Source organism: Oncorhynchus nerka, linkage group LG11 (genome assembly GCF_034236695.1).
Source record: "Oncorhynchus nerka isolate Pitt River linkage group LG11, Oner_Uvic_2.0, whole genome shotgun sequence".
Lineage (NCBI taxonomy): Eukaryota > Metazoa > Chordata > Actinopteri > Salmoniformes > Salmonidae > Oncorhynchus > Oncorhynchus nerka.
Genome location: NC_088406.1, coordinates 24,208,983 through 24,234,014, shown reverse-complemented (window position 1 = coordinate 24,234,014; position 25,032 = coordinate 24,208,983). Strand labels below are relative to the sequence as shown.

Here is a 25,032-nt window from a genome sequence, read left to right as displayed (position 1 = left end):
TGTGTAAGTCTGTGTTGTTGTTTGTGTCACACTGCTTTGGTTCATCTTGGCCAGGTCGCAGTTGTAAATGAGAATTGTTCTCAACGAGCCTACCTGGTTAAATAAAGGTGTTCTCAACTAGCCTACCTGGTTAAATAAAGGTGTTCTCAACTAGCCTACCTGGTTAAATAAAGGTGTTCTCAACTAGCCTACCTGGTTAAATAAAGGTGTTCTCAACGAGCCTACCTGGTTAAATAAAGGTGTTCTCAACTAGCCTACCTGGTTAAATAAAGGTGTTCTCAACTAGCCTACCTGGTTAAATAAAGGTGTTCTCAACTAGCCTACCTGGTTAAATAAAGGTGTTCTCAACTAGCCTACCTGGTTAAATAAAGGTGTTCTCAACTAGCCTACCTGGTTAAATAAAGGTGTTCTCAACTAGCCTACCTGGTTAAATAAAGGTGTTCTCAACTAGCCTACCTGGTTAAATAAAGGTGTTCTCAACGAGCCTACCTGGTTAAATAAAGGTGTTCTCAACTAGCCTACCTGGTTAAATAAAGGTGAAATAAAATAATACATAGAAAAAAATGCGGAATAAGTCGAGGGGTATGAATACTTTCTGAAGGCACTGGATATCACAATGCATCATGAAAGCTTATGCTAATGAGCTCTTGGCTCACATCCTCTTCGCTTGTGTGTAAGTGTGTGTGCGTGTGTCGGTATGTGTACAGTATGTATGTATGTATGTATGTATGTATGTATGTGTGAGTGAGTATTCATGTGTGTGTGTGTGTGTGTGTGTGTTTGTTTGTGTGTCTGTGTGTCGATCCTCTCAGATGCGGGGAGGTGCTGCCATCCGTTGAGATAATTAGTCGTTCCCAAACCTCCGGCGCAGGGAGGTGAGGAACACACGGCTTTCCCAGAATCACAAGTGACAAGTTTAATAACCGCCTCACGACAACCACCGCATAGGCAGAAACATGGCGGCTTTAGAATGAGTTGTCTAGCTTAGCCCTGCAAGTCACTCTGGAGTCTGGACAACCAGGAGGTCAGGGGTTAACATCCTAGATGAACTGCTACGACATTCACTGACCGGGGCATTAAACCTCCTCCAGCACTTAACCCATGTAATACATCTAGCACTCACTGCAGATGGGGAGAGATGGAGAAGTTAAAGGATGTGACACGTTCACACAGGAAGTGAGAGGAGTACAAATAAATGATGACATAAAAATACTTTGTGTCTGGGTACACACATTTACCATGAATGTGGTGGTGCTGTAATTCAGAACTAATCATGCATTTGCATAATTCTTTCATTAGGATTTTAAAAAGCAGTAAATTGAAAACATTTCATCACACATGGTTAAACTGGGACAAAAAAGGTTTAAAATTAGATTTTCAGAATAAAGTGCTCTGATTCAGAATTATTGTTCTGTGGGACAATCCATCTGTGTGACTCAGTGGTAGTCAACGGTGATAAGAAGTGATGGAAAAAGTACCCAATTGTCATATTTAAGTAAAAGTAATAGAAATGTGAAAGTCAAAGTCACCCAGTAAAATACTTGAGTAAAAGTCTAAAAGTACTTGGTTTGAAATATACTTAAGTATCAAAAGTACATGTAATTGCTCAAATATACTTAAGTATCAAAAGTACATGTAATTGCTAAAATATACTTAAGTATCAAAAGTGAAAGTAAAAGGATAAATACTTTAAAATTCCTTATATTAAGTAAGTCAGACTGCATCATTTTCTTGTTTTTTAATTTACGGATAGCCAGGGGCTATCCCCAACACTCAGACATAATTACAAATTAAGAATTTGTGTTTAGTGAGTCCGCCAGATCAAAGGCAGTAGGGATGACAAGGGATGTTGTCAAGGGATGTTGTCTTGATAAGTGTGTGAATTGGACAATTTTCCTGTCCTGCCAAGCATTCAAAATGTAGTGAGTGCTTTTGGGTGTCAGGGAAAACATATGGAGTAAAAAGTACAATATTTTATTTAGGAATGTAATGAAGTAAAAGTAAAAGTTGTCAAAAATATAAATAGTAAGGTAAAGTACAGATATCCCAAAAAGCATTTAAAATTATTTTTACTTAAGTACTTTACACCACTGGTGATAAGCCATATTTTTTGCCTGATTTGAGTTACAGAACTTACATACAATACAGAATAACTGTAATGAACATGAGGAAGACAGAGAGCTGGTTTCAACGGGACCATAGGAGGAGGCAGGTAGCTGGGTCCAGGGGAAGGCAGAAGGTCATACACGGTAGGTCCAAAAATGACAACAGTACAGGCAGGGAATAGGCAAAAGGTGTTGTGAGTGAGGTAGGCAAAACCTATCATACACGTGAGGAGAGCAGGAAGGGACAAAACAGAGCTCCAAAAAAGTGTGTCTCAAAACAAACAATACCTCACAGTGATGGGGTGCAAGGAACTGAACTAAATAGTGTGGGATGATGACATGCAGGTGTGTGAACAGGTGAATTCCGGTGGTTGGGATCTGGAGAGAGAGCTGGAAAGTGGGCTGCGTTCCGGGGATCGAAGTGTTTGGGAGTGTGAGTTGGATGCAGACGTTACCATAACATCTGAGATACAGTACATACAATGTGAGTTACAATAACATCTGAGATACAGTACATACAATGTGAGTTACAATAACATCTGAGATACAGTACATACAATGTGAGTTACAATAACATCTGAGATACAGTACATACAATGTGAGTTACAATAACATCTGAGATACAGTACATACAATGTGAGTTACAATAACATCTGAGATACAGTACATACAATGTGAGTTACAATAACATCTGAGATACAGTACATACAATGTGAGTTACAATAACATCTGAGATACAGTACATACAATGTGAGTTACAATAACATCTGAGATACAGTACATACAATGTGAGTTACAATACACCCATGATAAATTGGTAATGTAACCGAGTCGTTCAGGGTGATACTCATTCTTGTCAAGGAGGGAATCTTGGCTCACTGTACCTTCAAAATCAAATCAAATCAAATTTTATTTGTCACATACACATGGTTAGCAGATGTTAATGCGAGTGTAGCGAAATGCTTGTGCTTCTAGTACCTTTCAATAACAAAGCTATGAAAACATCTGTCTGATTGAGAGCCAATTACACAGTTAACCACAGCATAACATGACTGAAGGCCCAAGAGTCAGTTTGTGACAAGAGTATTACATACACGGTTATATAATTATATGAACTAGAGCCAAAGGTAACAGGAGAGGAAGCCATTAATGAGGTAAAGAGCGAGGTAAACAAAATGTAGGTTGGTCAACTTGTTCAACATTTTCTTTCCTTTCTTATACACTACTCAATATGATAGAGGAGATAAAGGAAATATATAGGAAATATATAGGAAATATTTTGGTACGATATGGTAGGATATATGTAGGTTATATGTACTGTATGATATAGGTAGGATATATGTACTGTAGGATATAGGTAGGGTATATGTAGGATATATGTACTATAGGATATATGTAGGATATATGTACTATAGGATATATGTAGGATATATGTACTGTAGAATATATAAGAACTGTAGGATATAGGCAGGATATAAGTACTGTATGATATAGGTAGGATATATGTAGGATATAGGTAGGATATATGTACTGTAGGATATATGTAGAATATATGCAGTGTAGGATATAGGAAGGATATATGTAGGATATATGTAGTGTAGGATATAGGTAGGATATAAGTAGGATATATGTAGTGTAGGATATAGGTAGGATATAAGTAGTGTAGGATATAGGTAGGATATATGTAGTGTAGGATATAGGCAATTAAACAGTAGATGTAATTTCTTTTTTTGTGATATTAGACGACAGAGACAACGAGATAAAAAGCAGCAGCAGCAATAAAAAGAAAGAAAGGAGAGGATGTCTATACCAGGAGAGAGAGGAGAGAGAGAGAGAGAGAGAGAGAGAGAGAGAGAGAGAGAGAGAGAGAGAGAGAGAGAGAGAGAGAGAGAGAGAGAGAGAGAGAGAGAGAGAGAGAGAGAGAGAGCAGAGAGAGAGAGAGAGAGAGAGAGAGAGAGAGAGAGAGAGAGAGAGAGAGAGAGAGAGAGAGAGAGAGAGAGAGAGAGAGAGAGAGAGAGAGAGGCAGAGAGAGAGAGAGAGAGAGAGAGAGAGAGAGAGAGAGAGAGAGAGAGAGAGAGAGAGAGAGAGAGAGAGAGAGAGAGAGAGAGAGAGAGGCAGAGAGAGAGAGAGAGAGAGAGAGAGAGAGAGAGAGAGAGAGAGAGAGAGAGAGAGAGAGAGAGAGAGAGAGAGAGAGAGAGAGAGAGAGAGAGAGAGAGAGAGAGAGAGAGAGCAGAGAGAGAGAGAGAGAGAGAGAGAGAGAGAGAGAGAGAGAGAGAGAGAGAGAGAGAGAGAGAGAGAGCAGAGAGAGAGAGAGAGAGAGAGAGAGAGAGAGAGAGAGAGAGAGAGAGAGAGAGAGAGAGAGAGAGAGAGAGAGAGAGAGAGAGAGAGAGAGAGAGAGAGAGAGAGAGAGAGAGAGAGAGAGAGAGAGAGAGAGAGAGAGAGAGAGAGAGAGAGAGAGAGAGAGAGAGAGAGAGAGAGAGAGAGAGAGAGAGAGAGAGAGAGAGAGAGAGAGAGAGAGAGAGAGAGAGAGAGAGAGAGAGAGAGAGAGAGAGAGAGAGAGAGAGAGAGAGAGAGAGAGAGAGAGAGAGAGAGAGAGAGAGAGAGAGAGAGAGAGAGAGAGAGAGAGAGAGAGAGAGAGAGAGAGAGAGAGAGAGAGAGAGAGAGAGAGAGAGAGAGAGAGAGAGAGAGAGAGAGAGAGAGAGAGAGAGAGAGAGAGAGAGAGAGAGAGAGAGAGAGAGAGAGAGAGAGAGAGAGAGGCAGAGAGAGAGAGAGAGAGAGAGAGAGAGAGAGAGAGAGAGGCAGAGAGAGAGAGAGAGAGAGAGAGAGAGAGAGAGAGAGAGAGAGAGAGAGAGAGAGAGAGAGAGAGAGAGAGAGAGAGAGAGCAGAGAGAGAGAGAGAGAGAGAGAGAGAGAGAGAGAGAGAGAGAGAGAGAGAGAGAGAGAGAGAGAGAGAGAGAGAGAGAGAGAGAGAGAGCAGAGAGAGAGAGAGAGAGAGAGAGACAGAGAGAGAGAGAGAGAGAGAGAGAGAGAGAGAGAGAGAGAGAGAGAGAGAGAGAGAGAGAGAGAGAGAGAGAGACAGAGAGAGAGAGAGAGAGAGAGAGAGAGAGAGAGAGAGAGAGAGAGAGAGAGAGAGAGAGAGAGAGAGAGACAGAGAGAGAGAGAGAGAGCAGAGAGAGAGAGAGAGAGAGAGAGAGAGAGAGAGAGAGAGAGAGAGAGAGAGAGAGAGAGAGAGAGAGAGAGAGAGAGAGAGAGGCAGAGAGAGAGAGAGAGAGAGAGAGAGAGAGAGAGAGAGAGAGAGAGAGAGAGAGAGCAGAGAGAGAGAGAGAGAGAGAGAGAGAGAGAGAGAGAGAGAGAGAGAGAGAGAGAGAGAGAGAGAGAGAGAGAGAGAGAGAGAGAGAGAGAGAGAGAGACAGAGAGAGAGAGAGAGAGAGAGAGAGAGAGAGAGAGAGAGAGAGAGAGAGAGAGAGAGAGAGAGAGAGAGAGAGAGAGAGAGAGAGAGAGAGAGAGAGAGAGAGAGAGAGAGAGAGAGAGAGAGAGAGAGAGAGAGAGCAGAGAGAGAGAGAGAGAGAGAGAGAGAGAGAGAGAGAGAGAGAGAGAGAGAGAGAGAGAGAGAGAGAGAGAGAGAGAGAGAGAGAGAGAGAGAGAGAGAGAGAGAGAGAGAGAGAGAGACAGAGAGAGAGAGAGAGAGAGAGAGAGAGAGAGAGAGAGAGAGAGAGAGAGAGAGAGAGAGAGAGAGAGAGAGAGAGAGAGAGAGACAGAGAGAGAGAGAGAGAGAGAGAGAGAGAGAGAGAGAGAGAGAGAGAGAGAGAGAGAGAGAGAGAGAGAGAGAGAGACAGAGAGAGAGAGAGAGAGAGAGAGAGAGAGAGAGAGAGAGCAGAGAGAGAGAGAGAGAGAGAGAGAGAGAGAGAGAGAGAGAGAGAGAGAGAGAGAGAGAGAGAGAGAGAGAGAGAGAGAGAGAGAGAGAGAGAGAGAGAGAGAGAGAGAGAGAGAGAGAGAGAGCAGAGAGAGAGAGAGAGAGAGAGAGAGAGAGAGCAGAGAGAGAGAGAGAGAGAGAGAGAGAGAGAGAGAGAGAGAGAGAGAGAGAGAGAGAGAGAGAGCAGAGAGAGAGAGAGAGAGAGAGAGAGAGAGAGAGAGAGAGAGAGAGAGAGAGAGAGAGAGAGAGAGAGAGAGAGAGAGCAGAGAGAGAGAGAGAGAGAGAGAGAGAGAGAGAGAGAGAGAGAGAGAGAGAGAGAGAGAGAGAGAGAGAGAGAGAGAGAGAGAGAGAGAGAGAGAGAGAGAGAGAGAGAGAGAGAGAGAGAGAGAGAGAGAGAGAGAGAGAGAGAGAGAGAGAGAGAGAGAGAGAGAGAGAGAGCAGAGAGAGAGAGAGAGAGAGAGAGAGAGAGAGAGAGAGAGAGAGAGAGAGAGAGAGAGAGAGAGAGAGAGAGAGAGAGAGAGAGAGAGAGAGAGAGAGAGAGAGAGAGAGAGAGAGAGAGAGAGAGAGAGAGAGCAGAGAGAGAGAGAGAGAGAGAGAGAGAGAGAGAGAGAGAGAGAGAGAGAGAGAGAGAGAGAGAGAGAGAGAGAGAGAGAGAGAGAGAGAGAGAGAGAGAGAGAGAGAGAGAGAGAGAGAGAGAGAGAGAGAGAGAGAGAGAGAGAGAGAGAGAGAGAGAGAGAGAGAGAGAGAGAGAGAGAGAGAGAGAGAGAGAGAGAGAGAGAGAGAGAGAGAGAGAGAGAGAGAGAGAGAGAGAGAGAGAGAGAGAGACAGAGAGAGAGAGAGAGAGAGAGAGAGAGAGAGAGACAGAGAGAGAGAGAGAGAGAGAGAGAGAGAGAGAGAGAGAGAGCAGAGAGAGAGAGAGAGAGAGAGAGAGAGAGAGAGAGAGAGAGAGAGAGAGAGAGAGAGAGAGAGAGAGAGAGAGAGAGAGAGAGAGAGAGACAGAGAGAGAGAGAGAGAGAGAGAGAGAGAGAGAGAGAGAGAGAGAGAGAGAGAGAGAGAGAGAGAGAGAGAGAGAGAGAGAGAGAGAGAGAGAGAGAGAGAGCAGAGAGAGAGAGAGAGAGAGAGAGAGAGAGAGAGAGAGAGAGAGAGAGAGAGAGAGAGAGAGAGAGAGAGAGAGAGAGAGAGAGAGAGAGAGAGAGAGAGAGAGACAGAGAGAGAGAGAGAGAGAGAGAGAGAGAGAGAGAGAGAGAGAGAGAGAGAGAGAGAGAGAGAGAGAGAGAGAGAGAGAGAGAGAGAGAGAGAGAGAGAGAGAGAGAGAGAAGAGAGAGAGAGAGAGAGAGAGAGAGAGAGAGAGAGAGAGACAGAGAGAGAGAGAGAGAGAGAGAGAGAGAGACAGAGAGAGAGAGAGAGAGACTTTTGGTCTTTCTTTATTGAAACATTCTCAATTCATTTAAAACTCACCCCCCCACTCCTAAAATAAAAAAAATAAAAATATATCCTGTACAAATCACCATACACAAAAAACCTCTCCTACAACCGTATATCCAAAACATCTTCCCCAGCAATACAGACAGCCCCCCCAACACACCATATCTCCTCAAACATCTCCACACATTTGATCATTTTATAGAACTCAAACTCAACCCTAAGGCGCGCAGAGACCATCCCATTAAACAGTAGTAAAGGGTCTGTTATCCCCCACCTTGACCCTGTTCCTCCTTGTTAGCCAAATAGCTAACTTTGCCTGAGCAAACAGAAAATTCAACAAACACATTTTTCTTTCTCCTTACTCGAATACCTGTATCCCATTATAAACATCCCAACAGCAAAAACAACCCCAACCTGTCACACAGACATTCCAACAGAGACATTAATGGCATTAACCTGGTGCACACAGAAAACACATGAATTACAGTTTCTTTCATTTGACAGAAAGGACACCCCTGCCCAATTCCCGGATCAACCCGTGCCAACCAGCTGTTAGTGGCCAGGGCTCCATGAAGAACCCTCCACTGGAGGTCCCCTGACCTCTTTGGTACTGGGGGTTTGTAGAGCGCCCCCATCTAAAACCCACCATACTCTCCGCCCCCACATACCCCTGCCACTGATGTGCCTTCACTCCTGTTAGGCTTCTAATGCTCCTAACCTTAACACAGAGGTTGTAGAGGGCTTTACCTCCCACCCCCTCAAACTCCCCCAGGCTCGGAGTGTTAAAATCTAACAAGTCCTCCAGACCCCTTGCCAGTCTCCAGTCTCTGCCGTCACCTGCAGTGGCGGAACATTGGTGGCCCCTCTCCCTTTGGCCTCTCAAACACCCTTATCGGCTCAGACAGTGCCTCCTGACCTCCTCCAGGAATCTCTCCAGCAGCCTAAGAGACGTTATTCCTGTTTGTTGCGCCAAGACCTCCGGGTTTTTCCACCCTCCTCTCCCAGCAGTCTCAGGTCACCCAGCCTTTGTAAACCCCCTGCCATCAGTTGCCTCTGCAGGTTGGCCGACTGAACCGATCTCAAAGGGATGGCTGGGTTGTGGAAGATAGGCTCCTCCCACACCCACTGCCCAGGCTCCACACCCCCCTTCTCGTGTGGGTCTTAGCAGCTGCCAGGCCTCAGCACCGCAGAGTAAAACTCTGAGACCTGCTGTACTCAGCCTCTCCAGCTTCATGAGGAACAGCTGCGGTCCAACCCTAATCCGCCAGCTCTCCTCAGCAGCGCGCATGCTGGTTCCTCCAGCCAACATCAGTGTGGTACAGCAGTCTCTGCACCGCCTTTAGTCGGAAAGCAGCCATCCTGCTCTCCAGTTCCACCAGGCCCTGTCCTCCTCGTGGACGGTCATGTACAAAACTGCTGCCTTCAGCCAGTGATGTCCCGACCAAAAGAAGTCCACCAGCTTGCGTTGCAGGTCTGCAAGCAGACCGGGGGGGGGTTGAGGACAGCCAGTTTATGCCACAAGGAAGATGCCACCAGGTTGTTGATTATCAGCACCCTCCCTCTATATGACACTTGGGACAGGAGCCACCTCCACCTGGCCAGTCTTGACACCACTGCCTGTGACAGCCCCTCCCAGTTCTTGCTGACCCACCTCTCCGAGCCCAGGTACACCCCCAACACTTTAAGCCCTTCACAACCCCACTGCAAACCCCCTGGAAGCAGAGGAGGAGCCCTATCCCCCATGCCCCACATAACAGAGCTTTGCTCTTTCCCCAGTTTACCTTAGCTGATGAAGCCCCTCGTACACCTTCAGACTGGTCTCTAGTTCCTGCATATCTTGCCCATCCCTGACCATCACAGAAACATCATCTGCATATGCTGAGACTGCTATTCCTGTCACCACATCCATGCCTGTCCAGCACACTCCCGCAGTCTCCTGCGTAGCAGTCCTAAAAAAGGCTCAATGGCTAGTGTGTACAGCTGCCCAGATAGAGGGCATCCTTGTCTAATCCCCCGTCTCACCCAGACTGGCCTACTGAGCCCCCTCCCACCTTAACCATACATGACGCCCAGCATACAACAGCTTCACACAGGTCACAAAACTCTTTCCAAACCCAAACACAGACATCACATTAAACAGATACTCATGATCCACTCTATCAAAAGCCTTCTCTTGATCTAAAGAGACCAGTCCAAAGTTCACATTAGAACCTCTCGACAAGTCCAACATGTCCCTAATCAAGAACAAGTTGTCCGTGATTGAGCGTCCCGGTACACAATATGTCTGGTCCTTGTGTATTATAGAGTCCAGATGGGACTTCAGTCTGTTAGAGAGGACCTTGGCAAAAATCTTGTAGTCCGCACAGAGTAATGCCACAGGCCTCCAGTTCTTAAGTTCACACAAGACCCCTTTTTTGGGCAGGAGAGTCAGAGCCGCCCGACGGCAGCTCATCGGCAACTCTCCTACCCCGACGCATTCACGCAACACGCAAAAGAAATCCTGTCCAATTGTTCCCCAGAATTTTTGTAAAATTCCACTGGAAGTCCATCGACCCCGGGTGCACGACCGGGGACATCTGGGTTACTGCCTCTGCCAGTTCATGTGACAACAGAGGAATGTCCATTTCATCCCTCTGTGCCCGAGAGAGCTTAGGGAGTCCTTCAACAAGACCTGAGCACACATAGGATCACACATTTCTGCCCTATACAATTCAGTATAAAACTCCACAGTCCGCCTCCCGCATCTCCCCACCACAGAGGTCACCCGCCCATCAGACAGCCGTAGACAATGCATACCCTTGGCTTCACTGCTCTGTCTTTCCAAACCAAAGAAGAAGGAGCTGGGAGCATCCATCTCCTTGAGCATGAAGAACCTAGCTCTTTACAAGTGCTCCCTTTGCTTTAACCTGGAAAAAAACTGCCCAGGTCCCTACGTACACCGGCTGCTTAGCCTGGAGGCCTACATTGCCTTGCCCCACCATCTCTACCTCCATCTCACTAATACACCGCTCTAGTTCCCCCAATACTCTCCTAGCCTCTGAGGATGAGAGAGCTGTGTACTGTTGACAGAAAAGCCGAATTTGCACTTTCCCCACATCCCACCATTGACTCAGAGACTCATACTCCTCTCTTCGCTGCCCCCATCTTTCCCAAAAAGTCTGGAAACCTGAGCAAAAGGTGGCATCTTGTAAGAGCTTTACATTGAACTTCCAATAAGATGCCTGCCGGGGCCCTGGTGAAATAGACAGCCGAGCCATGGTTATGTGGTGATCCGAAAACCCCACTGGGAGAATGGTAGCACCCAGCAGCCTATTGCTCTGATTCCTGGACATGTAAAAACGATCAAGTCGAGCTGCACTCACCCTAGCCCCAAAAACCTTCACCCACGTATACTGTCTTGTGTTTGGATGTTTAGTTCTCCAAACATCCACTAGGTCAAACTGATTAAAGATGTCCCTTAACACTCCCACTGACACTGAATGAGGCTCTTCCCCATTTCTGTCTTTTGTAAAATCCATTGTACAGTTCCAGTCACCTCCGATCACCAGCGTCTCCTCAGGCGCTACTTGTGAGAGTTCCTGTCTAAGACTCCCAAATAGAACCCCTCTTTCTCTCCCTGTGTTAGGCGCATACACATTTATAAAGACAAAAACCATGTTGTTAATTTCTGCTTTAACAACAAGCAACCTACCCCTACACACCTCCTTTGAGGAGCAAATTTTACAGCCAGACCCGTGCAAAAAGGACTGCCACCCTGCACTAAGATTTGTCCCATGGCTCAACACACTTGCCCCTTTCCACCAGAGACCCCAATCAACTTCATTCACCACATCACTATGAGTCTCCTGCAGAAACAACACCTGTACTTTTTTTTTGTTTTACATATTCACCCAACACACTCCTCTTTCCCGCATCTCTGGCGCCATTTATATTGAGCGAGCCTACCCGAAGAGTCTCCATAAGAAGTGGGAGAAAAGCCAGCAGAGAAATAGACCAATAGCAAAGCTCAAAAAGCCCCAGTGTCAGTAAGAAATTAAACATTTAAACAGTGTCTGAAGGTAAACCTTTACGCACTATTGTGACCCACTTCCTCAACCTAAACCGTTTCCTGGGTGAGAGGACACCATGCCCTCATTTCTCATAGCATGTTGTACTGATCTTACAAACTTTCTAGGATCAGGAAAAAAAGTCTCAAGATTAACTTTTTCCCCTTAGTCTCATTCAGGAACCTTGTCAGTTCTCTCAACGTGTACTTAGACCCCTGGTTGACTGGCTGTCAGCTCCGGGCCAATTGAAGAGGAGTCTGAAAAATAACTCCTCATCCTCTTCCTCAGACTCACTTTCCTCCTCTTCTCTATCTCCCACCCTGACCACCTGCCCTTTCTCTCTGTTTAGGGCCTCACCCACAGCAACAGGCAACATTTCCATGGTACCTTTATCCACATCCTTTTTCCTTTTCCTCTTGACACCCTCCTCCTCCCCCTCTAATCTCTTACACTTCCCCACTATACTCTCCTCATCCACTAGAATAACCTGACTAGACGCAGTATCATCTGCACCACCCTCTATAGCATGACTAGGGCCAGCCTCAGCTACACCACCCTCCATAGCATGACTAGGGCCAGCCTCAGCTACACCACCCTCCATAGCATGACTAGGCCCAGCATCATCTGCACCACCCTCCATAGCATGTCTAGGCCCAGCCTCAGCTACCCCACCATCTCTAGCCTGACTAGCCCCAGCCTCATCTACACCACCATCTCTAGCCTGACTAGACCCAGCCTCATCTACACCACCATCTCTAGACTGACTAGGCCCAGCCTCTGCTGTCTGCATCTCCTTACCCCCTGCATTTTGACCTCGATTTCCCCACTTGCACCCTCACTCCGTCTATGGCCTTTATGTGGGCACGCAAAGCTCTTGTGCCCCAAATCCCCACATTCAAAACACCGTAGACTATCTGTGCTGGCAAAACCTGCATAGAGCCCCTCCCCATGCCTCACTTTGAAATGCACATTTAGCTGTTGCTCATTATTGTTCAGAAACATAAACACTTGCCTCCTGAACGAAACAATGTGCTTAACGGCATCTGCCTGAAAACCTGCTGACAGTACACGGAAACCGCTAGCAAACTTACCAAAACGACTCAGCTCTTTCCTAATTTGATCGTCCGTAATAAACGGAGGCAAATTTACCACTACAACTCTTGTTGAAGGGGTAGAGAGAGGTGAAATTGACACCAACACATCTCTTACAAATATTCCGCTAGCAATTAGCCTACCGACCAAATTTGCCCTTTTCATGAACACAACCACAGCTTTGTTCATTCTAGAAGCAGAATGTATAAACTCAGCTCCTACCTGTTCACCGATCACAGCAGAACCTCCTCCACCTTAACTCCGTTCTCAGGAACACACCTGAATCCATGCTGTATCGACAGCGTCTCGTCCGCGCTAGGCTGAGAAGCCATTGCGCACACTACACCTTCCACCCCCCCGGAAAGTTACTCTGTCCTCTTCCACCCTAACTTTGAAAAAAAACTTTGGATACCGCTAAAAACAAATATTGCATTAACCCTCCACCATAGAAAATAACATGTAAAGAAAAGAATCAAGAAAGTTAGTTAGGATAGAGCTTTCCACACCAAACACTCAAACTCCAAAAAACCCAGCATGCACCGAGAGAGAGAGAGAGAGAGAGAGAGACAGAGAGAGACAGAGAGAGAAAGAGAGAGAAAGAGAGAGAAAGAGAGACAAAGAGAAAGGAAGCGAGAGGAAGAGAGAGGAAGAGATACGAAGAGAGAGGAAGAGAAAGGAAGCGAGAGGAAGAGAGAGGAAGAGAGACGAATAGAGAGGAAGAGAGACGAAGCGAGAGGAAGAGAGAGGATGCGAGAGGAAGAGAGACGAAGAGAGAGGGAGAGAGGAAGAGAAAGGAAGCGAGAGGAAGAGAGAGGAAGAGAGACGAAGAGAGAGGAAGAGAGACGAAGAGAGACGAAGAGAGAGGAAGAGAAAGGAAGAGAGAGGAAGCGAGAGGAAGAGAGAGGAAGCGAGAGGAAGAGGGAGGAAGAGAGAGAAAGAGAGAGAAAGAAAGAGAGACGAAGAGAGAGGAAGAGAAAGGAAGCGAGAGGAAGAGAGAGGAAGAGAGACGAAGAGAGAGGAAGAGAGACGAAGAGAGACGAAGAGAGAGGAAGAGAAAGGAAGCGAGAGGAAGAGAGAGGAAGAGAGAGGAAGAGAAAGGAAGCGAGAGGAAGAGAGAGGAAGAGAGACGAAGAGAGAGGAAGAGAGACGAAGAGAGACGAAGAGAGAGGAAGAGAGACGAAGAGAGACGAAGAGAGAGGAAGAGAGAGGAAGAGAGAGGAAGCGAGAGGAAGAGAGAGGAAGAGAGAGGAAGCGAGAGGAAGAGGGAGGAAGAGAGAGAAAGAGAGAGAAAGAGAGACGAAGAGAGAGGAAGAGAAAGGAAGAGAGAGGAAGAGAGAGGAAGAGAGAGGAAGAGAGAGGAAGAGAGACGAAGAGAGAGGAAGAGAAAGGAAGCGAGAGGAAGAGAGAGGAAGAGAGAGGAGAGAAAGGAAGCGAGAGGAAGAGAGAGAGAGAAGAGAGACGAAGAGAGAGAGAGAGAAGAAGAGAAGAGAAGAGAGACGAAGAGAGGAAGAGAAAGGAAGAGAGAGGAAGCGAGAAGAGAGGAAGAGAGAGGAAGAGAGAGGAAGAGGGAGGAAGAGAGAGAAAGAGAGAGAAAGAGAGACGAAGAGAGAGGAAGAGAAAGGAAGCGAGAGGAAGAGAGAGGAAGAGAGACGAAGAGAGAGGAAGAGAGACGAAGAGAGACGAAGAGAGAGGAAGAGAAAGGAAGCGAGAGGAAGAGAGAGGAAGAGAGAGAAGAGAAAGGAAGAGAGGAAGAGAGAGGAAGAGAGAGAAGAGAGAGGAAGAGAGAGAGGAAGAAGAGAGACGAAGAGAGAGGAAGAGAAAGGAAGCGAGAGGAAGAGAGAGGAAGAGAGACGAAGAGAGAGGAAGAGAGTCGAAGCGAGAGGAAGAGAGAGGAAGCGAGAGGAAGAGAGACGAAGAGAGAGAAAGACAGACGAAGAGAGACGAAGAGAGAGGAAGAGAAAGGAAGCGAGAGGAAGAGAGAGGAAGAGAGACGAAGAGAGACAAAGCGAGAGGAAGAGAGAGGAAGAGAGACGAAGAGAGACGAAGAGAGAGGAAGCGAGAGGAAGCGAGAGAAAGAGAGAGGAAGAGAGAAGAAGAGAGAGGAAGAGAGAGGAGAGAGAGAGAAAGAGAGTCGAAGAGAGAGGAAGAGAGACGAAGAGAGACGAAGAGAGAGGAAGAGAGACGAAGAGAGGAAGAGAGAGGAAGAGAGAGAAGAGAGAGAGGAAGAAGAAAGGAAGCGAGAGGAAGATGGAGGAAGAGAGAGAAAGAGAGAGAAAGAGAGACGAAGAGAGAGGAAGAGAAAGGAAGCGGGAGGAAGAGAGAGGAAGAGAGACGAAGAGAGAGGAAGAGAGACGAAGAGAGATGAAGAGAGAGGAAGAGAAAGGAAGCGAGAGGAAGAGAGAGGAAGAGAGACGAAGAGAGACGAAGAGAGAGGAAGAGAAAGGAAGCGAGAGGAAGAGAGAGGAAGAGAGACGAAGAGAGAAAGAGACGAGAGAGGAAGAGAGAGGAAGAGAGAGAAGAGAGACGAAGAGAGAGGAAGAGAGAGAAAGAGAGAGAAAGAGAGAGAGGAGAGAGAGAGAAAGAGAGACGAAGAGAGAGGAAGAGAGACGAAGAGAGAGGAGGAAGCGAGAGGAAGGAGAGAGGAAGAGAGAGAAAGAAGACGAGAGGAAGAGGGAGGAAGAGAGAGAAAGAGAGAGAAGAGAGACGAAGAGAGAGAAGAGAGACGAAGAGAGAGGAAGAGAAAGGAAGCGAAGAGAGAGGAAGAGAAAGGAAGCGGAAGGAAGAGAGAGGAAGAGAGACGAAGAGAGAGAAGAGAGACGAAGAGAGAGGAAGAGAGAAGCGAGAGAAGAGAGACGAGAGAAAGAAGAGAGAGGAAGAGAGAGGAAGAGAGGGAAAGAGAGAGGAAGAGAGACGAAGAGAGACAAAGAGAGAGGAAGAGAAAGGAAGTGAGAGGAAGAGAGAGAGAAGAGAGAGGAAGAGAAAGGAAGAGAGAGGAAGAGAGAGGAAGAGAGACGAAGAGAGAGAGGAAGAGAGACGAAGAGAGAGAAGAGAGAGGAAGAGAAAGGAAGAGAGAAGAAGAGGAAGAGAGAAAGGAAGAGAGAGGAAGAGGAGGAGGAAGAGGGAGGAAGAGAGAGAAGAGAGAGAAGAGAGAAAAGAGAAGAGAGAGGAAGAGAAAGGAAGAGAAGGGAGGAAGAGAGAGGAAGAGAGACGAGAGAGAAGAGAGAAGAGAGACGAAGAGAGATGAAGAGAGAGGAAGAGAAAGGAAGACGAAGAGGAAGAGAGAGGAAGAGAAAGGAAGAGAGACGAAGAGAGAGGAAGAGAAAGGAAGCGAGAGGAAGAGAGAGGAAGAGAGAGGAAGAGAGACAAAGCGAGAGGAAGAGAGAGGAAGAGAGAGGAAGAGAGACGAAGAGAGACGAAGCGAGAGGAAGAGAGAGGAAGAGAGAGAAAGAGAGAAGGAAGAGAGAGGAGGAGAGAGAAAGAGAGAAGAAGAGAAGAGGAAGAGAGAAAGAGAGAGGAAGAGAGAGGAAGGAAGAGAGAGAGGAAGAGAAAGGAAGAGAGAGGAAGGAGAGGAAGAGGGAGGAAGAGAGAGAAAGAGAGAGAAAGAGAGAAGAGAGACGAAGAGAGAGGAAGAGAGAGGAAGAGAGACGAAGAGAAAGGACGAAGAGAGAGGAAGAGAAAGGAAAGCGAGAGGAAGAGAGAGGAAGAGAGAGGAAGAGAGAGGAAGAGGAACAGGGAGGAAGAGAGAGAAAGAGAGAGAAAGAGAGACGAAGAGAGAGGGAAGAGAGACGAAGAGAGAGACGAAGAGAGAGGAAGAGAAAGGAGAGAAAGAGAGGAAGAGAGAGGAAGAGAGAAGAGAGACGAAGAGAGAGGAAGAGAGACGAAGAGAGACGAGAGAGAGAGAGACGAAGAGAGACGAAGAGAGAGAGAGAAAGAAGAAGAGAGAGGAAGAGAGAGGAAGACGAGAGGAAAGAGAGAGAGAGAAGAAGAGAAAGGAAGAGAGACGAAGAGAGAGGAAGAGAAAGGAAGCGAAGAGGGAAATCGAGAGAGAGAAGAGAGAGAGGAAGAGAAAGGAAGCGAGAGAAGAGAGGAAGAGAGACGAAGAGAGAGAAGAGAGACGAAGAGAGACGAAGAGAGAGGAAGAGAAAGGAAGAGAGAGGAAGAGAGGAAGAGAGAGAAGGAGAGGAAGAGGGAGGAAGAGTGAGAAAGAGAGAGAAAGAGAGAGAGAGAGAGACAGAGAGAGAGAGAGAGAGAGAGAGAGAGACAGAGAGAGAGAGAGAGAGAGAGAGAGAGAGAGAGAGAGAGAGAGAGAGAGAGACAGAGAGAGAGAGAGAGAGAGAGAGAGAGAGAGAGACAGAGAGAGAGAGAGAGAGAGAGAGAGGCAGAGAGAGAGAGAGAGAGAGAGACAGAGAGAGAGAGAGAGAGAGGCAGAGAGAGAGAGAGAGAGAGAGAGAGAGAGAGACAGAGAGAGACAGAGACAGAGAGAGACAGAGAGACAGAGAGAGAGAGAGACACGGAGACCCTTTATGGTTGTGAGGTCTGGGGTCCGCTCACCAACCAAGACTTCACAAAATGGGACAAACACCAAATTGAGACTCTGCACGCAGAATTTTGCAAAAATATCCTCCGTGTACAACGTAGAACACCAAATAATGCATGCAGAGCAGAATTAGGCCGATACCTGCTAATTATCAAAATCCAGAAAAGAGACGTTAAATTCTATAACCACCTAAAAGGAAGCGATTCCCAAACCTTCCATAACAAAGCCATCACCTACAGAGAGATGAACCTGGAGAAGAGTCCCCTAAGCAAGCTGGTCCTGGGTCTAATTGTGCTGCTGTCCTGGGGCTCTGTAGGGTGTGTTCAAATAAAATAATACACATACACATGGTTAGCAGATGTTAGTGCGAGTGTAGCGAAATGCTTGTGCTTCTAGTTCCGGCAATGCAGTAATAACCAATAAGTAATCTAGCTATCAAATCCAAAACTACTACCTTATAGACACAAGTGTAAGGGGATAAAGAATATGTACATAAAGATATATGAATGAGTGATGGTACAGAGCGGCATAGGCAAGATACAGTAGATGGTATTGAGTGCAGTATATACATGTGAGATGAGTATGTAAACAAAGTGGCATAGTTAAAGTGGCTAGTGATACATGTATTACATAAGGATGCAGTCGATGATATAGAGTACAGTATATACCTATACATATGAGATGAATAATGTAGGGTATGTAAACATTATATTAGGTAGCATTGTTTAAAGTGGCTAGTGATATATTTTACATCATTTCCCATCAATTCCCATTATTAAAGTGGCTGGAGTTGAGTCAGTGTGTTGGCAGCAGCCACTCAATGTTAGTGGTGGCTGTTTAACAGTCTGATGGCCTTGAGATAGAAGCTGTTTTTCAGTCTCTCGGTCCCAGCTTTGATGCACCTGTACTGACCTCGCCTTCTGGATGATAGCGGGGTGAACAGGCAGTGGCTCGGGTGGTTGCTGTCCTTGATGATCTTTATGGCCTTCCTGTGACATCGGGTGGTGTAGGTGTCCTGGAGGGCAGGTAGTTTGCCCTCGGTGATGCGTTGTGCAGACCTCACTACCCTCTGGAGAGCCTTACGGTTGTGGGCGGAGCAGTTGCCGTACCAGGCAGAGAACGTTACAGTCTCTGATGTCCCTCTGGAATGCTACCCTTGCTCGGATTTCATCAACCTTGTTGTCAAGAGACTGGACATTGGTGAGGAGAATGCTAGGGAGTGGTGCACGATGTGCCCGTCTCCGGAGTCTGACCAGAAGACCGCTTCGTTTTCCCCTTTTTCGAAGTCGTTTTTTGGGGTCGCCGGCTGGGATCCATTCCGTTGTCCTGGGTGAAAGGCAGAACACAGGATCCGCTTCGCGAAAGTCATATTCTTGGTCGTACTGATGGTGAGTTGACGCTGCTCTCATGTTCAGTAGTTCTTCTCGACTGTATGTAATGAAACCTAAGATGACCTGGGGTACCAATGTAAGAAATAACACGTAAAAAAACAACTGCATAGTTTCCTAGGAACGCGAAGCGCCGGAAGTGTTTGTGTTTGTGAACAGAGCCCCAGGACAGCAGCACAATTAGACTCAACCAAATCATGAGAAAACAAAAAGATTATTATTTGACACATTGGAAAGAATTAACAAAAAATTTGAGCAAACTAGAATGCTATTTGGCCCTATACAGAGAGTACACAGTGGCAGAATACCTGACCACTGTGACTGACCAAAAATCAAGGAAAGCTTTGACTATGTACAGACTCAGTGAGCATAGCCTTGCTATTGAGAAAGGCCGCCGTAGGCAGACATGGCTCTCAAGAGAAGACAGGCTATGTGCTCACTGCCCACAGAATGAGGTGGAAACTGAGCTGCACTTCCTAACCTCCTGCCAAATGACCATATTAGAGACATATTTCCCTCAGATTACACAGATCCACAAAGAATTCGAAAACAAATCCAATTTTGATAAACTCCCATATCTACTGGGTGAAATTCCACAGTGTGCCATCACAGCAGCAAGATTTGTGACCTGTTGCCACGAGAATAGGGCAACCAGTGAAGAACACACACCATTGTAAATACAACCCATATTTATGCTTATTTATTTTATCTTGTGTCCTTTAACCATTTGTACATTGTTAAAACACTGTATATGTAACGGCTTTCTTCCGTCGAAGGAGAGTCGGACCAAAATGCAGCGTGGTTAGTTCGATACATCTTTAATAATGAAAAAACACGAACAATACAAAAACAACAAACGGAATGTGAAAACCTATACAGCCTATCTGGTGAATAACTAACACAGAGACAGGAACAATCACCCACAAAACACTCAAAGAATATGGCTGCCTAAATATGGTTCCCAATCAGAGACACCGATAATCACCTGCCTCTGATTAAGAACTGCCTCAAGGCAACCATAGACTTTTCTAGACAACCCTACTCAGCCACAATCCCAATACCTACTAAAACCCCAATACAAAAACACACCACAAAATAAACCCATGTCACACCCTGGCCTGACCAAAAAAAGAAAGAAAACACAAAATACTAAGACCAAGGCGTGACAGAATCCCCCCCCTAAGGTGCGGACTCCCGGACGCACATCAAAACAATAGGGAGGGTCCGAGTGGGCGTCTGTCCATGGTGGCGGCTCCGGCTCGGGACGTGGACCCCACTCCATTAATGTCTTAGTCCCCCCCCCCCCGCGTCCTAGGATAGTCCACCCTCGCCGCCGACCATGGCCTAGTAGTCCTCACCCAAAACCCCACTGGACTGAGGGGCAGCTCAGGACTGAGGGGCAGCTCGGGACTGAGGGGCAGCTTGGGACTGGGGTAGCTCGGGACAGAGGGGTAGCTCGGGACTGAGGGGTAGCTCGGGACTGAGGGGTAGCTCGGGACTGAGGGGAAGCTCGGCACTGAGGGGAAGCTCAGCACTGAGGGGATGCTCAGCACTGAGGGGAAGCTCAGCACTGAGAGGAAGCCCAGCACTGAGAGGAAGCTCAGTACTGAGAGGAAGCTCAGGCAGGTAGTTGGATCCGGCAAATCCTGGCTGGCTGGCGGATCTGGAAGAGTCTGGTTGACTGGCAGATCTGGAAGAGTCTGGTTGACTGGCAGATCTGGAAGAGTCTGGTTGACTGGCGGATCTGGAAGAGTCTGGTTGACTGGAGGATCTGGAAGAGTCTGGTTGACTGGCAGATCTAGCTGCTCTGGCTGCTCCATGCAGACTGGCAGCTCTGACTGCTCCATGCAGACGGGCAGCTCTGGCTGCTCCATGCAGACCGGCAGCTCTATGCAGACTGGCAGCTCTGGCTGCTCCATGCAGACTGGCAGCTTTGGCTGCTCCATGCAAACTGGCAGCTCTGGCTGCTCCATGCAGACTGGCAGCTCAGGCTGCTCCATGCAGGCTGGCAGCTCTGGCTGCGCTGAACAGGAAGGAGACTCCAGCAGCGCTGTAGAGGAGGAAGGCTCTGGCTGCGCTGAACAGGCGGGAGGCTCTGACAGCACAGGAGAGGTGGAAGGCTCTGGCTGCGCTAAACAGGCGGGAGACTCCAGCAGCGCTGTAGAGGAGGAAGGCTCTGGCTGCGCTGAACAGGCGGGAGACTCCAGCAGCGCTGTAGAGGAGGAAGGCTCTGGCTGCGCTGAACAGGTGGGAGGCTCCGGCAGCGCTGTAGAGGAGGAAGGCTCTGGCTGCGCTAAACAGGCGGGAGACTCCAGCAGCGCTGTAGAGGAGGAAGGCTCTGGCTGCGCTGAACAGGCGGGAGACTCCGGCAGCACAGGAGAGGTGGAAGGCTCTGGCTGCGCTAAACAGGCGGGAGACTCCAGTAGCGCTGTAGAGGAGGAAGGCTCTGGCTGCGCTGAACAGGCGGGAGACTCCGGCAGCACAGGAGAGGTGGAAGGCTCTGGCTGCGCTAAACAGGCGGGAGACTCCAGCAGCGCTGTAGAGGAGGAAGGCTCTGGCTGCGCTGAACAGGCGGGAGACTCCGATAGCGCTGGAGAGGAGGAAGGCTCTGATAGCGCTAGACAGGCGAGGCGCACTGAAGGCCTGGTGCGTGGTGCTGGCACTGGTGGTACTGGACCGGGGACACGCACAGGAAGCCTGGTGCGGGGAGCTGCCACCGTAGGGCTGGTGTGTGAAGGTGGCACAGGATGGACCGGACCGTGAAGGTGTACTGGAGAGCCTGAGAGCAGGGCTGGCACAGGACGTGCAAGGCTAGGTAGGTACACAGGAGGCCTAGTGCGTGAGGCTGGCACAATTTTCACCAGCCGACTAACACGCACCTCAGGACCAGTATGGAGCGCTGACCCAGGTGCCATCAAATCCCCGACACGCTCCGTCGGACGAATATCGTACCTAAAGCACCAAACTAGCAACTCCCTCATTACTCTCTCCTCCAATTTCCCCATTAACTCCTTCACAGTCTCTGCTTCACTCACCTCTAACACCGGCTCTGGTTCTGGTCTCCTCCTTGGCTCCTCACGATAAACAGGGAGAGTTGGCTCAGGTCTGACTACTGACTCTGCCACACTCTCCCTGAGCCCCCCCCCCCCCCCGCCCCCCCCAATACATTTTTGGGGCTGACTCTCGGTCTTCCGTCCGCGCCGCCATGCCTGCTTCGCCAACTCCATTCTCCGATAACCTGCTTCGCACTGCTCCAGCGAATCCCAGACGGGCTCCGGCACTCTCTCTGGGTCGACCGCCCACCTGTCTATTTCCTCCCAAGTAGTGTAGTCCCGATATTGTTGCTCCTGCTGCCGCTGTTGCTTCTCCTCATACCAGCGCCTCTCAGCTCTCGCCGCCTCCAGTTCTTTGGGGCGGCGATATTCTCCAGGCTGATCCCAGGGTCCTTCTCCGAACAATTCATCCTCCCATGTCCATTCCTCTCTTTGTTGCTTCTGCTGTCGCTGCCTGTCACCACGCTGCTTGGTCCTGGTGTGGTGGGTGATTCTGTAACGGCTTTCTTCCGTCGAAGGAGAGTCGGACCAAAATGCAGCGTGGTTAGTTCGATACATCTTTAATGATGAAAAAACACGAACAATACAAAAACAACAAACGGAATGTGAAAACCTATACAGCCTATCTGGTGAATAACTAACACAGAGACAGGAACAATCACCCACGAAACACTCAAAGAATATGGCTGCCTAAATATGGTTCCCAATCAGAGACACCGATAATCACCTGCCTCTGATTAAGAACTGCCTCAAGGCAACCATAGACTTCCCTAGACAACCCTACTCAGCCACAATCCCAATACCTACTAAAACCCCAATACAAAAACACACCACAAAATAAACCCATGTCACACCCTGGCCTGACCAAATAAAGAAAGAAAACACAAAATACTAAGACCAAGGCGTGACAGTATATATATATAATATGACATTTGTAATGTCTTTATTGTTTTGAAACTTCTGTATGTGTAATGTTTACTGTTAATTTTTATTGTTTATTTCACTTTATATATTCACTTTATATATTATCTACCTCACTTGCTTTGGCAATGTTAACACATGTTTCCCATGCCAATAAAGCCCTTGAATTGAATTGAATTGAATTGAGAGAGAGAGAGAGAGACAGAGAGACAGAGAGAAAAAGAGAGAGAGAGACAGAGCGAGAGAGATAGACAGAGAGACAGAGAGAGAGACTGAGACAGAGAGAGAGAGAGAGACTAAGAGAGAGAGAGAGAGAGAGAGACAGAGAGAAACAGAGAGAGAGACAGAGAGAGAGAAACACAGAGAGAGAGAGAGAGAGACAGAGAGAGAGAGAGAGAGACAGAGAGAGACAGAGAGAGAGACAGAGAGACAGAGAGAGAGAGAGAGACAGAGAGAAACAGAGAGAGAGAAACAGAGAGAGAGACAGAGAGAGAGAGAGAGACAGAAACACAGAGAGAGAGAGAGAGAGAGAGAGAGAGACAGAGAGAGAGGGAGAGACAGAGAGACAGAGAGAGAGACTGAGACAGAGAGAGGGAGAGAGAGAGAGAGAGAGAGACTAAGACAGAGAGAGAGAGCGAGAGAGAGAGAGAGCGACAGAGAGACAGGGAGAGACAGAGAGAGAGAGAGAGAGAGAGAGAGAGAGAGAGAGAGCTTGACGGCCCCTGTGTCATTTCTGAGCCTATGGCCTGATCTCTTCTCCAGAGCTGACATGTCATGTGTAATTTGGGCTGAGCCATAGGCAGGGATTGTTTTTCTCCTCTAAATGTGAGAGTTGCGCTCACTGACGCTCTCCTCTCCACTCGTCTGGATCCCTGAAAACGCCAGACTGCTCCTCCGGGACACAGACAGCAGAAGGAACGCCTGCGAAGAACAGGCTATTAAAGCTAAGGAACGCCTGCAAAGAACAGGCTATTAAAGCTAAGGAACGCCTGCGAAGAACAGGCTATTAAAGCTAAGACCGTCATCCCTGGGTGCTAACAAAGAACCTGTGTCATAGAATGTATGTCTACGTTTAGTTGTGTTTCTTCATACGTCCCACAATCAGGGATGCAGGGATAACCTGAAAAATACCACCCGGGACAATGTGTACCGTACCTTTACACACACCTGCTGCTATAATTACAGGCCTGGTGCGTGTGTTTGTGTGTGTGAAGGAGACACTCATTTTCTGTGTGAGCTCCCGCTGAGGAAGGTGAGAGGTGTGAGCAGAGAGAGAGTGAGGAGAGACACACACAGAGTGGAAATGACAGTCATAAGAGACCGTGGAGAAAGCAATATCAGAAGAATCCTCAGCTCATAGGTGCTCCTGTAAGTGTGGTGAATCATTTTCATCAGTGCACCACTTTAAAATAATATACTGGCTGTTTTCATCCTACACACTACAGGGAAGTACCTGGGGTCAGCCAGGATCAGACACTGAGGTGAAGGGGGTCAAGGAGAAAGTGGCATATCCCTAAGACCTTTTGCAGCCAGAGTGACATGCACTTCTGTTACTTACAGTAATCAAATGTTATTTGATCACAGTAGGCTTGGCTTCAGAGTGCAGTGTTGCAGGGAGCCTGGTATTGAATTCACATGCTTCATAAAGACCAACAGACAAAAATACATCCTGCCTCATAAACTCACTTGTGTGACTTCTTCCCCCCGGTTCCCCCAGGTCCTGCTCCACAGTCATGGGCCTGGATGATAAAGGTGTACTCCTTTTGCAGCTCACAGTCCACCGGGCCCCTGGCTCTCAGCTGGCCCTCACCAGATGTCCCATTCAGCACCACTGCCTCGAACGGAGCCTCCAGACCATGTATCTTAAACGCACAGATCTCCCCTGGAAAGAGAGAGAGAGGGAGAGGAGGGGAGAGAGGTGAGGGACTGTGTATTTACTACCACTTGATTTCCACTTGACCGTTAAAGTAAAAAATGACAAGGGCAAACCAACCTGCCCAGTCTGCGGCTCACTCCCATTCCGCGTTGTCACTCCAGACCATACAAACAATCACCAATTTAGTAACTAAAAGCTTGATAAAAAAGAAACACTGCCTCTCAGTCACCATGTTTTGAGACAAGGAAGGAACAGAACATTCATTTACAAAGCTAAACAATGAGGCAGACCAAAACAAGTCGTCTGACATTTATGAGCAGGTCGGATAAGGTGGAGTCTGTTTTGGATTTGACAAAGCGAGTGCTTTAGAAGCGTGGAGCTGGCCTGCGTCTTACTGGGGGATTTGAGGAAATCACTTAGCACGAGCTTTAAAGTCTGACCTGAGACGGCTAATTGCGCCGATAATCATTTAAACTAACAGGAAGGACTAAATTGGATTCCGCCAGAGCTTTGTGTGCACATCGCTGCTGGCCAGTTGTGATAAGAGCAACTTTATTTTCCCCTCCTTCCCTTTCTCTTCTCTTTCATCCCGGTCAAACATTATCCCATCTCCTTCTACAGTGGGAGTGTTGAAATTACAATTTGTCCACAGTGGAGTGAGAGAGAGAGAGAGAGTG

General features: G+C 47.6%; 1 protein-coding gene across 1 annotated transcript in view; it reads right to left on the bottom strand.

Annotated features, from left to right (window-relative positions):
• The window catches only part of LOC115126092 (calsyntenin-2-like), a 546,721-nt gene that overhangs the window by 180,592 nt on the left and 341,097 nt on the right, over nucleotides 1–25,032 (bottom strand). Inside the window, exon 3 of the mRNA XM_065024315.1 lies at nucleotides 24,166–24,361. Coding sequence (XP_064880387.1) covers nucleotides 24,166–24,361 — 196 coding nt within the window. The remainder of the gene's footprint in view (nucleotides 1–24,165; nucleotides 24,362–25,032) is intronic.